This window comes from Lepidochelys kempii, chromosome 8 (genome assembly GCF_965140265.1).
Source record: "Lepidochelys kempii isolate rLepKem1 chromosome 8, rLepKem1.hap2, whole genome shotgun sequence".
In the NCBI taxonomy this organism is placed as follows: domain Eukaryota; kingdom Metazoa; phylum Chordata; order Testudines; family Cheloniidae; genus Lepidochelys; species Lepidochelys kempii.
In genome coordinates, this window is record NC_133263.1 from 29777574 (window position 1) to 29790836 (window position 13263).

The 13263-nt window shown below is 40.3% G+C and overlaps 1 protein-coding gene across 2 annotated transcripts in view; it reads right to left on the reverse strand.

The window, feature by feature from the left end:
• The window catches only part of SLIT3 (slit guidance ligand 3), an 802550-nt gene that overhangs the window by 129694 nt on the left and 659593 nt on the right, over nucleotides 1-13263 (reverse strand). For both annotated transcript variants that reach the window (XM_073355953.1, XM_073355954.1), the window contains 2 exons: nucleotides 966-1034; nucleotides 120-191 (listed from right to left, as the gene is read on the reverse strand). In XM_073355953.1, coding sequence (XP_073212054.1) covers nucleotides 120-191; nucleotides 966-1034 — 141 coding nt within the window. The remainder of the gene's footprint in view (nucleotides 1-119; nucleotides 192-965; nucleotides 1035-13263) is intronic.

The window sequence follows — 13263 nt, forward strand, 5'->3', positions numbered from 1 at the left end:
TTAAGAAGCAACATGGAAAGCCATCAGTTTACATAACAAGAGAGATACTCGTTGTTTAATGCAACTGATTTTGTACTGAACAACAATTAAAACTGATGCCGGAACCACTGATTACTTACAGCGTTGATAGCTGAGTCATGTTGATGAAGGTGTAATTGGCCAATATGCTGATGCTGTTGTTGCTCAAGTCACTAAAGAAATACACACAGCAGATACATCATTTATATGAATGACTTTAAAAACAAGTCATTTTTAAATGTTAAAACGGACTCAAGCAGCAAACTAAGCATTTTCAAAGCTAGCTATTATCAATTGCCATCGTCTCTTATAATCAGCCTTGGAAGAATCCCTCAGCAAGGCACATCTGAGTATTTCTCTATGAGACTCTCAAGCATCTTCTAGGGCACATTTTCAGTGCATTGCAACATAGAAGCAATAGATGTAAAAGAAATTTCTGGACAGGTGAGGCAGTCATAGGCGCACAATGAATTTATCACATGGATCTGCAACTTGTCACATTGATATCTCCTCCACAGGTAGCGTGTATGTATTTTGTATACACATACACATGCAATTACTGCAGAGTACTAGGGTGAACAAAGTCTGATTGATGGGATCTATTTTGAACCTACAGTTACGACAACTCCACTTCTTCTACATCAAAAAACGAAAAGGCTTTGTTAGGTGCCTTCATTTTCCCAGTGCTATAATATCATAAGCAATGGTTTAACCATAAGAAATTGATGTCTGCCTTTTAAGCCTACCAGCGTTGTACGGGTAAATCTGCCACACCCAACTACAGTCACATAGTACATAATAGTTTTACAAACACTTAAAGGAAACAATTGCTGACATGCTAGGCACTCAGAAATGAGTTCCCAATGACAGTTCCCCATATTCCGCTCAAGACACACAGAGGAAAGAATCATCTAATTTTGCTGGCATTAAAACCATGCATTTCTTACATCAGTGTCAAGTGTCTGAAGGTCAACAGCTCCTTGGGCACAGCTGTTAAATGGTTTCCTTCCAGATATCTGAAAAAGAGTCACATTTGGATGATTAGGCACACACGTTAATATGAACTTTAGCCAGGTCAGGCTGCGTCCCTTGTATTTTTGGGGAAATGCAGGATCTATTAGAACTTTAAAGTAGTAACTAGGGATGGAATCTTTGAATCATCACAGCTTTGAAACTATACTAAAACACCACTAGAATTTATTTGCTTCACAAATCCATAGTATCCAGTGCAAAGCACCATAGTAGCTTGTTGGTGGTTTTGCTCAGAAATGTGAAGTGAGTATAGCAAGAACCCTTGACCTGCAGCTCAAATAAAAGCTCATTTAGCTCTTCATAGAAGACTCTTATAGAAAGAGAAAAAAATCACACATGGTGTGCTCTTGGTATAAGGTTATATTTAATTAAAGTTTTTACAAGCAACTCTAAATGCTAATTTACCCCATTAGAACAATTTCTGCCCTCTGACTGCAAACAGCTTGTACAGACAGTATTTAAATAAACCCTTATCTAGTATGTTGCATCCCTTGATATTTGTACATCAGAACCTCACTTATTCCAACAGGGCCAACCCAAACATCTGATTATTTTCGAAAAGTTTCATTGCAGCAATCTCCTATCTGAGACTTCTTTTTTTATTATTATTTTTACAATCTACAGTAATACAGGGGGAGATTTTCAAAAACACAAGTCATGGTTGATTAACTCCCATTTGTACTCCGCAAAATCTCTCCTACATTCAGCAGGTATACTTAACACAATCGACTGTATTTCCAGGCTAGGTATGCACTGCAGCACCATTGAAAAAAATTAGTTTTGTCTTTAAAAAAAATACATGTTGTTCACAGGAATTCACTCTGCAGAGCAAGAAATCGCCTTTAACACAGGAGGAATTTTAAATGGCCAGGAGTATATATCAACATAAATATTGTCTGTTTAAGACCAAATACATGACAACAAGTTTTTAGCCCTGGAAGGTTCTACCTATACCCGAGAACATGGTCAATCTTGGGCATGTAATTCTCCTTAACGTTCATGTACACAGAAATCCCCACATGTCAAGATGTGAAAACTATTCCCTAAGATTAAGTACTAAATGCACCAATCATTGAACAGGAGCTACCTGAATACACACAATACATGCTGGACTATAATGTTCTCTTCCAAAGTTATGACCACTTACTCCTTAAACACATTTCATTATTTAATGAAATATATAAAGATTGTAATAGCTCTGGGTTAATTACAAGTGTCCTTATACCAGAGACACTCAAATCATCACTTAATTTGAGTCTGAAAAAAACTTATTATAACTCCTAAAATTTTACTAGGATGTCCTCATTTAACAATGCTGGTTATGTATCTCCATTGCAAAGCATCAGAAATTACATATGCAATTATGTGGTTCACCTGTGCACACATGGATGTGGTATATAGGTGCTTATTCACCCACACATGTGCAAATTCAATTTGCACAAATACAAGCAGTAGCACATATGCAGCTGGGTGAAAAAGAACAGATCCTTTATGTCAATTTGTGGCGTCTCATAAAACCTCTCAATTTTAAATACATCCCTATTTAACACTATCAGGTCAAGGTAAGCCTGGTACGGTCAAAGTATTAAAAAGCAAAGAAAACGCAAGAGCGATTAATTATGGAAGTATTGCAAAATAGAGATATTAGGAATGGTGGTTAAGGATTTGAAAGTGCTTCCAATAGCTACCAGATGGCAATAGTATATAGTCTCACTTCAAGTGGGAAACAGTACATTTCATTTCATTTTGTTAACTGGGCTGTCAAAATCTATGGAGGGTCCTCGCACTCTACTGGTGGACCCTGTGGACCCATATTTAAGATCTGGATGGCTTGCTCCTGCACTCCTTACCCAAATAACCCTCACTGAGATGAAGAATGTAGAATCAGGCCCTTGAAAACCAAAACTGCTCTTCTAAATGAACTCTGTGGAAGTGGAGCAGGAAAATGGCTCTACAGCCTAAAGGTATTTCAGGCAGAAAGTGTAACATGGCTTCCCAGCATGTGTCTACACCTTCTCACTGCTGGGACTCTCGTATGGGAGACCTGTGGCTCAGATTATCAAATGTTTTTTTTATTTGTAAGAAAAACTGTTATGAGATTAAGACATAATTAAAAAAAGACCACTGAGCCAGATCATAGCCCTGACATCTACAAAGAAGGGATGGACATTCTGCACTGAAGGGGGGGCTTCTCTGGCACCCTCTTCTTGCACCCCATGAAGCCATGGAGGGTGCCCCAAGGTCCTGGGGCTGCAAGGAGGTTGTGATAGGGCAGATTGAGGTGGGGTACGTGCATTGTCCTCATTTTGGCTCTGGAGAAATTAGTCAAAAATAATATAGCTCTAGTTCTTTCTGCTTTCATTCCAATGTTTTGGGAACAGCTGTGGCCAGTGGGAGGCAATGGTAGAAAAGTTCCAATGGAACTGTACTTCCAGTGGGGAAAGGCCAGTACAGAACTGTAGGACTTAACATGACTTTGGCCCATGTGACTCCACAGGCATCTGCCAGTTTTCCGTGTAAATCCAGTGGCCTTTTCTATGAGGGGAACAAATCCAGCTTCCTCAGTACTATATACAGGGGGCGGGAGAAAAAGGCTCTCCTTCAGTCAATGCATGCAAAAATTTCATCCCTCTGAGGACCCTTTTGGTGGATTTCTCCATAGACAGACCTAGCTTATTGCAATCAATATGATGTCCTTCAAGGGTTATCAAGTATCACCCGGGAGTACATACACCCACACACAGTGGAGAATAAAACACAATGATTTTCCCAGAATCTGTGCCACGCACAATTTTTATTTTCTTTGGCAACAAACCTATTTGGTCTGCATTTAGAACAGCAAACAACAATAATTATAGTGACTAACATATTATAGGTTCCGTCTCCATGTAGGCTGCTACAGCACCAAAGAATTTTGTGCAAGCTATTTGTTCTAAAAGACTCTTGCTGCAAGTTGAGTTTTCGTCTGCATTACTTAAAAGTAAAGAGGCACATACAGAAAAGCTACTGCCATTTATTACAGAATATACTATTTATATCAACTCATGTTTTATTTTCTCTCATCTGTTTCAGTGTAATGCCTTCATACCCCATTTTCTGTTGTCTGAGCTCTGTTGTCTAAACTAAACAAACCCCAGGAAGAATTTCTCATATGATATTAGATGCTGGAGCCTAATAATAAAATGAAAAAATCCTCGGCTATCAAATGAATAGAAAGAAAAACTGACCTTTCCCTCCCCACTTATGAACTCCCCATGTGAACTGGAATCCTGATTTACATTTAGAGTAGATGGGGGAAATGACCCAAGTACTACTAGGATTAGATTAGAGAAAAGGGATCAAAACTTTTTTGCATTTTTATCCAAAGGCAAAATCCTCCCTAAATGCAAAACTTTCAAATAGATTGATCCTTCTATGCACAGACATCCCATGAACCAAGTGATGGTGTTGTACAGTGACCAGTTAACCCTTGAAAAGTAGTGAAGTAAATAAGCTACAATTCAGAGAGGGGCAAATCCTGCCTCCTCCCCCTCCCGCCCCCCCGACTTCAATGGGTGCAGAGGCCCATGAAGACAGTGGGTTGTTGGGAGCTTGTTGCTGGTGGTACTCATCACATGCACATGGTGGACCCAGCTCCACAAGAATGCCTCCTGCATCGAGAGAGATGTTAGTGTGGGCCAGGGCAAATAGATACATAGCTATATGATCCATCAGCCCTTTGCCCCACATGGAACGGGGTGCAACGGATACGTGTGTTATTTCAGATCTGACACCGAAAAACTGGGAAACTCTTACCTGTGGGAAAGGATTCCTCTTTCTTGACACTTTTTTCCCATGCACCAAACCCCTGGACTCTGGCTAAGTAAAGGATCCAGTATTTGCTCCAAAATGAGGAAATCAAAAGTAAGTCATGTGATAAACTTTAGAGGCTACTCAGGAATCCTTATTTAGGACAGTAGGTAGAATTCTTGCAATACAGTGATGAAACCTTCAGAATATATTTTTGTGGCATTTTCCATTTGTTTTGACATGAAATAGATGTAAATTTAAACAGCTTTTTTTGGCTAGAAAAGGTCTTCCCCCCTTTTTTCTTGGTATCTGGTGGGTGTTTAGGTGTAGGTTGTACTCTAATTCTACAGTTTTCTGACTGAGACAGGCACAAACCTTTGGGCCTCTGGAGTTGGACTGCTACAGCAGATCTCCTTTCAGAGAATATTCAGCTACAATATTCTCAACAATTTCCCGGTTGTCTTAGGGTATTAGCACAAAGGGTAATGTTTATGCCAATGGAACATTTTGTGAAAAGAACATAACAGCTTCCTAATAATTTTACTCTGAAAAATTAATGATTATACCATTATCATGCACAGCAGTTATTAGGGGTGCACAAAGCTTTCCTATTTAACTTTCTGCCGTATTATACAAAGGATGGTGACATTTTCTAGAAAAAGAATTTTTTTAAAGCCCATTTAAGTTGAGTTAATTTGAAACAACCACAATTTTTCACAATATAATGATATAATGGGAGACATGTTGATTTGAGTTGCTGCATTTGAAAAAGCACCACCATTTACACAGGACCAAACTTGATTGGATTCCACATCATACCACATGGTGGAACTTTATTCTCATGACATTTACACAGAGCTAATCTAATACAGTAGCTACGGCCCATTCAAAGTCATGCACTTAAACCTAAGCCTAAGTATTTCAGTGAATTCAACGTTCATTGAACAATAATGTCTTTCCTTAGTGGCTATCCCCCATCTGAGAGGAGAACCTGTTTCTAGGTAGAGCAGCCTGTCTTGTAGCTTGGGCGGTAAAAGCTTTTGTTGCTGAAGATCCTAGCTTCTATCCTCACTGATGATTACGAGACAGAGGACATCACAGTGCCGCATTTATAGAAAAATTTACTATCAAAATAATACAGAGAAGAGATTTTGTTTTCATTTCTTTCTTAGCCAAAGAAGCAAAACACAGAATAAATTCATTCACTTGACCTTTAGTAGACAAAGAAACTTTGGTATGAACCAAAAAAATGCACTTTTAAATTTATCTCCCACATTAAACTATCCACAGATTAGGTTAATAGATTCCAAGGCTAGAAGGGTCCACTGTGATTATCTAGTATGAACTCCTGTATAGCACAGGCCATAGAACTTCTCCAAAATAATTCCTAGAGTAGCTCCTTTAGAAAACCATCCAACCTTGATTTAAAAATTGCTAGGGATGGAGAATCCGACATGACTGTTGGTAAATTGTTCCAATGCTTTACCACGCACTGTTAAAAATTTACATTTTGTTTCCTGTCTGAATTTGTCTGGCTTCAACTTCTAGACACTGGATCAGGTAATACTTTTTTCTGTTAGACTAAAGAGCTCATTATTAAATATTTGTTCCCCATGTAGCTTCTTATAGACTGTGATCAAGTCATCCCTTAACCTTCTCTTTGTTAAACTAAATAGATTGAACTCCCTGAGTCTAACATTAAAAGGCAGGCTTTCTAATCCTTTAATCATTCTCAAATCTCTTCTTTGAACCACCTCCAATTTTCAACCTGAGTGTAAATCAGCTGCCTTAATGTAGGAAAACTGTCTGGTGGCCAAATTAATATCTTTAGATTCCTAATGCTTTTAGATGCTGTAGCTCTGTAGTTTTAGATTTAAATATTTGGGCTCAATTCACCCTCACCTTAATTTCACTGCGTACAGCATCACACCATTGATGGAGCTGGTCCAATAGGTACACTTAAAATTCCTATTAAGTTTTATCCATCGTTCTGATAATAAATTAATATCTGCCACTTCTCTGATGCAAAATAAAAAGTAAAGTGCAATCATATATAAGCCACCTGAAAAGGTTTTTCCAACCCTGCAGTTCCTAATACAAATCTGTCAAGTAAGGATTTAAGCCCAGGTCCTCAAAGGTATTTAGGTTCCTAACTCCCACTGATTTCAATAGGAGTTAGGCACCTAAATACCTTTGAAGATCTTGGTCTTAGGAACTCTAAGAAGGTGCCAATTTACCTTCATTTTGTGAGTACCTATTTTATAAATAGGATAATATGGATAATTAAGCATTCGTACAGCAACTTCATCCTGTAATCTCAAAGAGCGTTACAAACAGGTTAGGGCATACTGAGTTAGGTGCTGTATAAACATATTGTAAGAGAAATTTATCCCCCTGAATCTTACAAACTATATTAACAAAATCTACTCCCAGACAAAGGGATAGGAAAGAAGTGATGCTATTTTACAGGAGGGAAATTAAGGCACAGGGAGTAAGAGACTGGCCCCAGGCCACACAGCAGTGTGTAAACTACAAGGCCATCCTCTCAAAAATTACGTAAGGACATTTCAGTCCTCTTTCCTAGCAGAAAGGACAAGCCCAGAATCAAACAGCAAATCAGGGAGAACAAGGAGGGACTAAACTCTTGACTTCCAGACCTGTGCTCTAACCACTACAACATACACTACCTCATAATGACTTCACCAGAGGAGATGAAAAGACTCAGGATTTTGGTAATGCGATATAGAAACTTTCCCCTCTAGGTTGCTCTTGTGAATCTAGGTGGGTCAGTAACAAAGTTGTTACTATCAAATGTGTATTAGAGCCTCAGAAAAAAGAGATTAATGTTCTCATAAATAACTCCCCGCCACGTAGCAATAAAAGTTGCTCAACTCCTTTCTGGTAATCTTAGAGAGATCAAAGACTGCATGCCTCTTCCCCTAAAGATGGCCTTTCTCCCGCTCATGGTTGTGGCACATGGGCATGCCTTGAAGTGCTGCTGCATGCACTGTACTTGCTTTGAAAATAGAGAGAGCACCTCAGACTCCAAGAATTCCCTCCAGCACCTTTCACAGGCACTAACTTTACATAAAAAAACAAAAATAAAAGTGAGGCATTTAAAATGACAGCTGCTCGTTTTCTGACCTGTCAATTTTTCATACCGGTGAACACTTGGATTTGAGGCGATACCACTACCACAAGGCGGCATGTAATACTTTGAATCTCTCATAATTTTTTGTATGATATGGCCTGCTTGGCCATAAAGGCAAGTCCACTGGAGCATTCTGTGCTAAGAGAGGAAGGCAAAAGGAAAATACAGTTCTCAGACAGGAACTAAAGAGGCCTAGGGAAGGACAGGAAAAACTATTGTAATTTGCAAAAAGAACAGGAGTGCTTGTGGCACCTTAGAGACTAATAAATTTATCTGAGCATAAGCTTTCATGGGCTACAGCCCACTTCATCAGATGCATGCAGTGGAAAATAGAGTAGGACGATTTTATATACACAGAGAACATGAAACAATGGGTGTTACCATACACACTGTAACAAGAGTGATCAATTAAGGTGAGCTATTACCAGCAGGAGAGAAAAAAAAACCTTTTGTAGTGATAATCAAGATGGGCCATTTCCAGCAGTTGACAAGAATGTCTGAGGAACAGTAGGGGGGAAAAATAAACATGGGGAAATAGTTTTACTTTGTGTAATGACACATCACTCCCAGTCTTTATTCAAGCCTAATTTAATGGTGCAAACAGATGGACATCATACCAAAAGGACTGAAGGTAAAAAATCAATTACAATCTACATACCACACAGACTATGCTGACAGATTGTGCCACACACTCTCAAAGAAACTGCGGAACCACCTGATCAACATCCTATACAGCAAACAGGGAAAGATTAAGAATGAGCTCTCAAAACTGGATACTCTCATAAAAAAACAACCTTCCACCAAAATTCCTCGTGGCTGGACTTTACAAAAACTAGACAAGCCATTTACAACACACACTTTGCTTCTCTACGAAAGAAAAAGGACACTAAACTATCTAATCTACTACATGCCACAAGGGGTCACAACAGTGGTTCCCTTAACCCAACCAGCAATATTGTTAATCTATCCAGCTATACTCTTAGCCCCGCAGACGAATCTGTCCTACCTCGGGGCCTCTCCTTCTGCCCCTCCACCCCCACGAACATGATACAGTTCTGTGGTGACCTAGAAACTTATTTTCGATGTCTCCGACTCAAGGAATATTTCCAACACACCTCTGAACAGCATACTAACCCACAGAGACCTTCCTACCAACACTACAAAAGGAAAGATTCTGGGTGGACTCCTCCTGAAGGTCGAAACAACAAACTGGACTTCTACATACGGTGCTTCCGCCGACGTGCATGGGCTGAAATTGTGGAAAAGCAGCACCACTTGCCCCATAACCTCAGCCGTGTGGAACACAATGCCATCCACAGCCTTAGAAACAACTCTGACATCATAATCAAAAAGGCTGACAAATGAGGTGCTGTCATCATCATGAATAGGTCGGAATATGAACAAGAGGCTGCTACCACATTCTACAAGCCATTACCTTCTGATCCCACTGAGGGTTACCAAAAGAAACTACACCTTCTGCTCAAGAAACTCCCTGAAAAAGCACAAGAGCAAATCCGCACAGACACATCCCTAGAATCCCGAGCAGTGGTATTCTATCTGCTACCCAAGATCCATAAACCTGGAAATCCTGAATGCCCCATCATCTCAGGCATTGGCACACTGACAGCAGGATTGTCTGGCTCCGTAGACTCCCTCCTCAGGCCCTATGCGACCAGCACTCCTAGCTATCTTCGAGACACCACTGACTTCCTGAGGAAACTATAATCCATCGGTGATCTTCCTGAAGACACCATCCTAGCCACTATGGATGTAGAAGCCTCCTACACCAACATTCCACACAAAGATGGATTACAAGCCATCAGGAACAGTATCCCTGATAATGTCACGGCAAATCTGGTGGCTGAACTTTGTGACTTTGTCCTCACCCATAACTATTTCACATTTGGGGACAATGTATACCTTCAAATCAGCGGCACTGCTATGGGTACCCGCATGGCCATACAGTATGCCAACATTTTTATGGCTGACTTAGAACAACACTTCCTCAGCTCTCGTCCCCTAATGCCCCTACTCTACTTGCGCTACATTGATGACATCTTCATCATCTGGACCCACGGAAAAGAAGCTCTTGGGGAATTCCACCATGATTTCAACAATTTCCATCCCACCATCAACCTCAGCCTGGACCAGTCCACACAAGAGATCCACTTCCTGGACACTACAGTGCTAATAAGCAATGGTCACATAAACACCACCCTATACCGGAAACCTACTGACCGCTATGCTTACCTACCTGCCTCCAGCTTTCATCCAGACCACACCACACGATCCATTGTCTACAGCCAAGCTCTATGATACAACCACATTTGCTCCAACCCCTCAGACAGAGACAAACACCTACAAGATCTCTATCAAGCATTCTTACAACTACAATACCCACCTGCTGAAGTGAAGAAACAGACTGACAGGGCCAGAAGAGTACCCAGAAGTCACCTACTACAGGACAGGCCCAACAAAGAAAGTAACCGAACACCACTAGCCGTCATCTTCAGCCCCCAACTAAAACCTCTCCAGTGCATCATCAAGGATCTACAACCTATCCTGAAGGACGACCCATCACTCTCACAGATCTTGGGAGACAGGTCAGTCCTTGCTTACGGACAGCCCCCCAACCTGAAGCAAATACTCACCAGCACCCACACAACAAAAAACACTAAACCAGGAACCTATCCTTGCAACAAAGCCCGTTGCCAACTGTGTCCACATATCTATTTAGGGGACACCATCATAGGGCCTAATCACATCAGCCACACTATCAGAGGCTCGTTCACCTGCACATCTACCAGTGTGATATATGCCATCATGTGCCATCAATGTCCCTCTGCCATGTACATTGGCCAAACCGGACAGTCTCTACGTAAAAGACTAAATGGACAAAAATCAGATGTCAAAAATTATAACATTCAAAAACCAGTCGGAGAACACTTCAATCTCTCTGGTCACTCGATTACAGACCTAAAAGTGGCAATTCTTCAACAAAAAAATTTCAAAAACAGACTCCAACGATAGACTGCTGAATTGGAATTAATTTGCAAACTGGACACCATTAACTTAGGCTTGAATAGAGACTGGGAGTGGATGTATCATTACACAAAGTAAAACTATTTCCCCATGTGTATCCCTTCCCCCGCTGTTCCTCAGACATTCTTGTCAACTGCTGGAAATGGCCCATCTTGATTATCACTACAAAAGGGTTTTTTTCTCTCCTGCTGGTAATAGCTCACCTTAAGTGATGACTCTTGTTACAGGGTGTATGGTAACACCCATTGTTTCATGTTCTCTGTGTATATAAAATCGTCCTACTCTATTTTCCACTGCAAGCATCCGATGAAGTGAGCTGTAGCCCACGAAACCTTATGCTCAAATAAATTTGTTAGTTTCTAAGGTGCCACAAATACTCCTGTTCTTTTTGTCGATCCAGGCTAACACAGCTGCTACTCTGAAACCTACTGTAATTTGGAGATTTAAAAAAAAACATTTAAGATAAAAATTAGGAGTTGCTTGGCAATGCTACATCTAAGTTCTACAATTAAGTTAGGGTCAAAACATTTTTGATGGGATGTTCAGAACATTGTTTGAAATCAAGGCAACTTTCTTTAACCAGAAAAGATAGTCTGGCAGAAAGTGAGGGAGTGAAGTATGAAACATACTAGGAAATTTCAGATTTTAATGACTTGAAAAAGTCTGGGGTTTCAGTTCACTTCACCAAGAAGACTGGGGCATTTGCAAAATTTGGATTCAGATCTAGGTTTAGGCTTGAGTTCTGAACTCTCTGAAGTATGAGCAGGGTTTTATTTTGGGCTCATCTCTGCTAAAATTGCTATTTAAAAATGGCATGTAGAAAATATGGTTTTGTTTAAAAGCCAGTAATGAGGGCTCCCAAGCTAATGTTCTCTATCATGCTCTGTTAGTGTTAAAATCAGCTTTCTAAAGACTGGAAGACTTTAATACCTCTCAAAAGGCCATTTTATAACTATTGATCTATTTCCTGTTTTTTAAATGGTCAGATTTGAAATACCGATTTAAATTCTCTATTTTGGCTATAGCTAAGAATACCCTATTCTAGAATAATTCAAGCTCTCTCAGTGTGAAAGAAATTTCCATTTGCAGTATATTAAGCAGACTGCAAACTCTTTCCTGACTGAAGCAGCCCCAAAACCAAGTCTGCCTCAGCTTGCAGCTAAATTGTTTCTCTCCTTTTATTATTAAAAAGAAAATTCACCTAATTGTGTGTTAACTGTTAGTGCACAAATAGTGCTGACTGCCAGGAAAGCACAGACATTGGCATCCACAAACAGACATTTCTATCAGATATTCCACTTCAGGGTTATCACATTGATTAGCAAATATGATGCAGACAGTAATGTAGCAGCACTGGGAAATGGCACACAGCATGCTAGTAAGTCTACATTAATCTCAGCTGACTCCTTAGAGTAAATTTGCTATATTCACTTGATTGCATGTACATTACTCAAAATTAATGTCAATGTTGAATGAACAGTACTATACTGAAAACTCCTGCTGGTACTTACTCTAGGCCACCATTACAAACTGGGTGTTATCCCAGTCTCACTGGTTAAAGTAGAGCAAAACAGGATGGAGAGCTTGCCCATTTTGGTGATGGTCATTGTACGGCTTGATGTAAAACAGGCATATGGGAGAGCGTGGTTTAACTTGTGGTGTCAGGTAACAGCACAAGAAAACAGTGGGGACAGGAGGAGGAAGAAGGGCTCATAGTCAGTCAAGCAAAAGTGAGTTTGTGTGTGTGCATAGAGCACTTGGAGCTGTGCCAGGACTTATTCCTTGAGCTCCTTACCCCTGTTCCTGTTATCTTTGTATGACTGACCAGGACAGAGAATGGACACTATTAAAAAACAAATCAAACTGTAAAGCCTGGGCAGGATGCAAGGGACCAGTCCTTGGAAAACTGAAATATGCAATGCAATGTCCAACATGGTAGATGAAGACACTTCAAAAAGATTCTTAGCAAAATTATGCATTTGTGTTTCCCCCGAACAGTAGGGTTTCTCTTGGAGTATGATACTGATGGGCTGCCTTCTATCATTTATTAGGAACAGTTGCATTTCTGACTTGTGTCCAGGATGCCTAAAGAATAGGTACAATTGATGTGGCAAGACAACTCTCACAGTATCTAGATGCCTTTGATCTCACTGTCCCTTGTCAGTCTGAGTATAAGTCAGGGAGAGGCTGAGGGACAGGGCATGAGGGAGGGGGCTAATGGGCACTGCGGA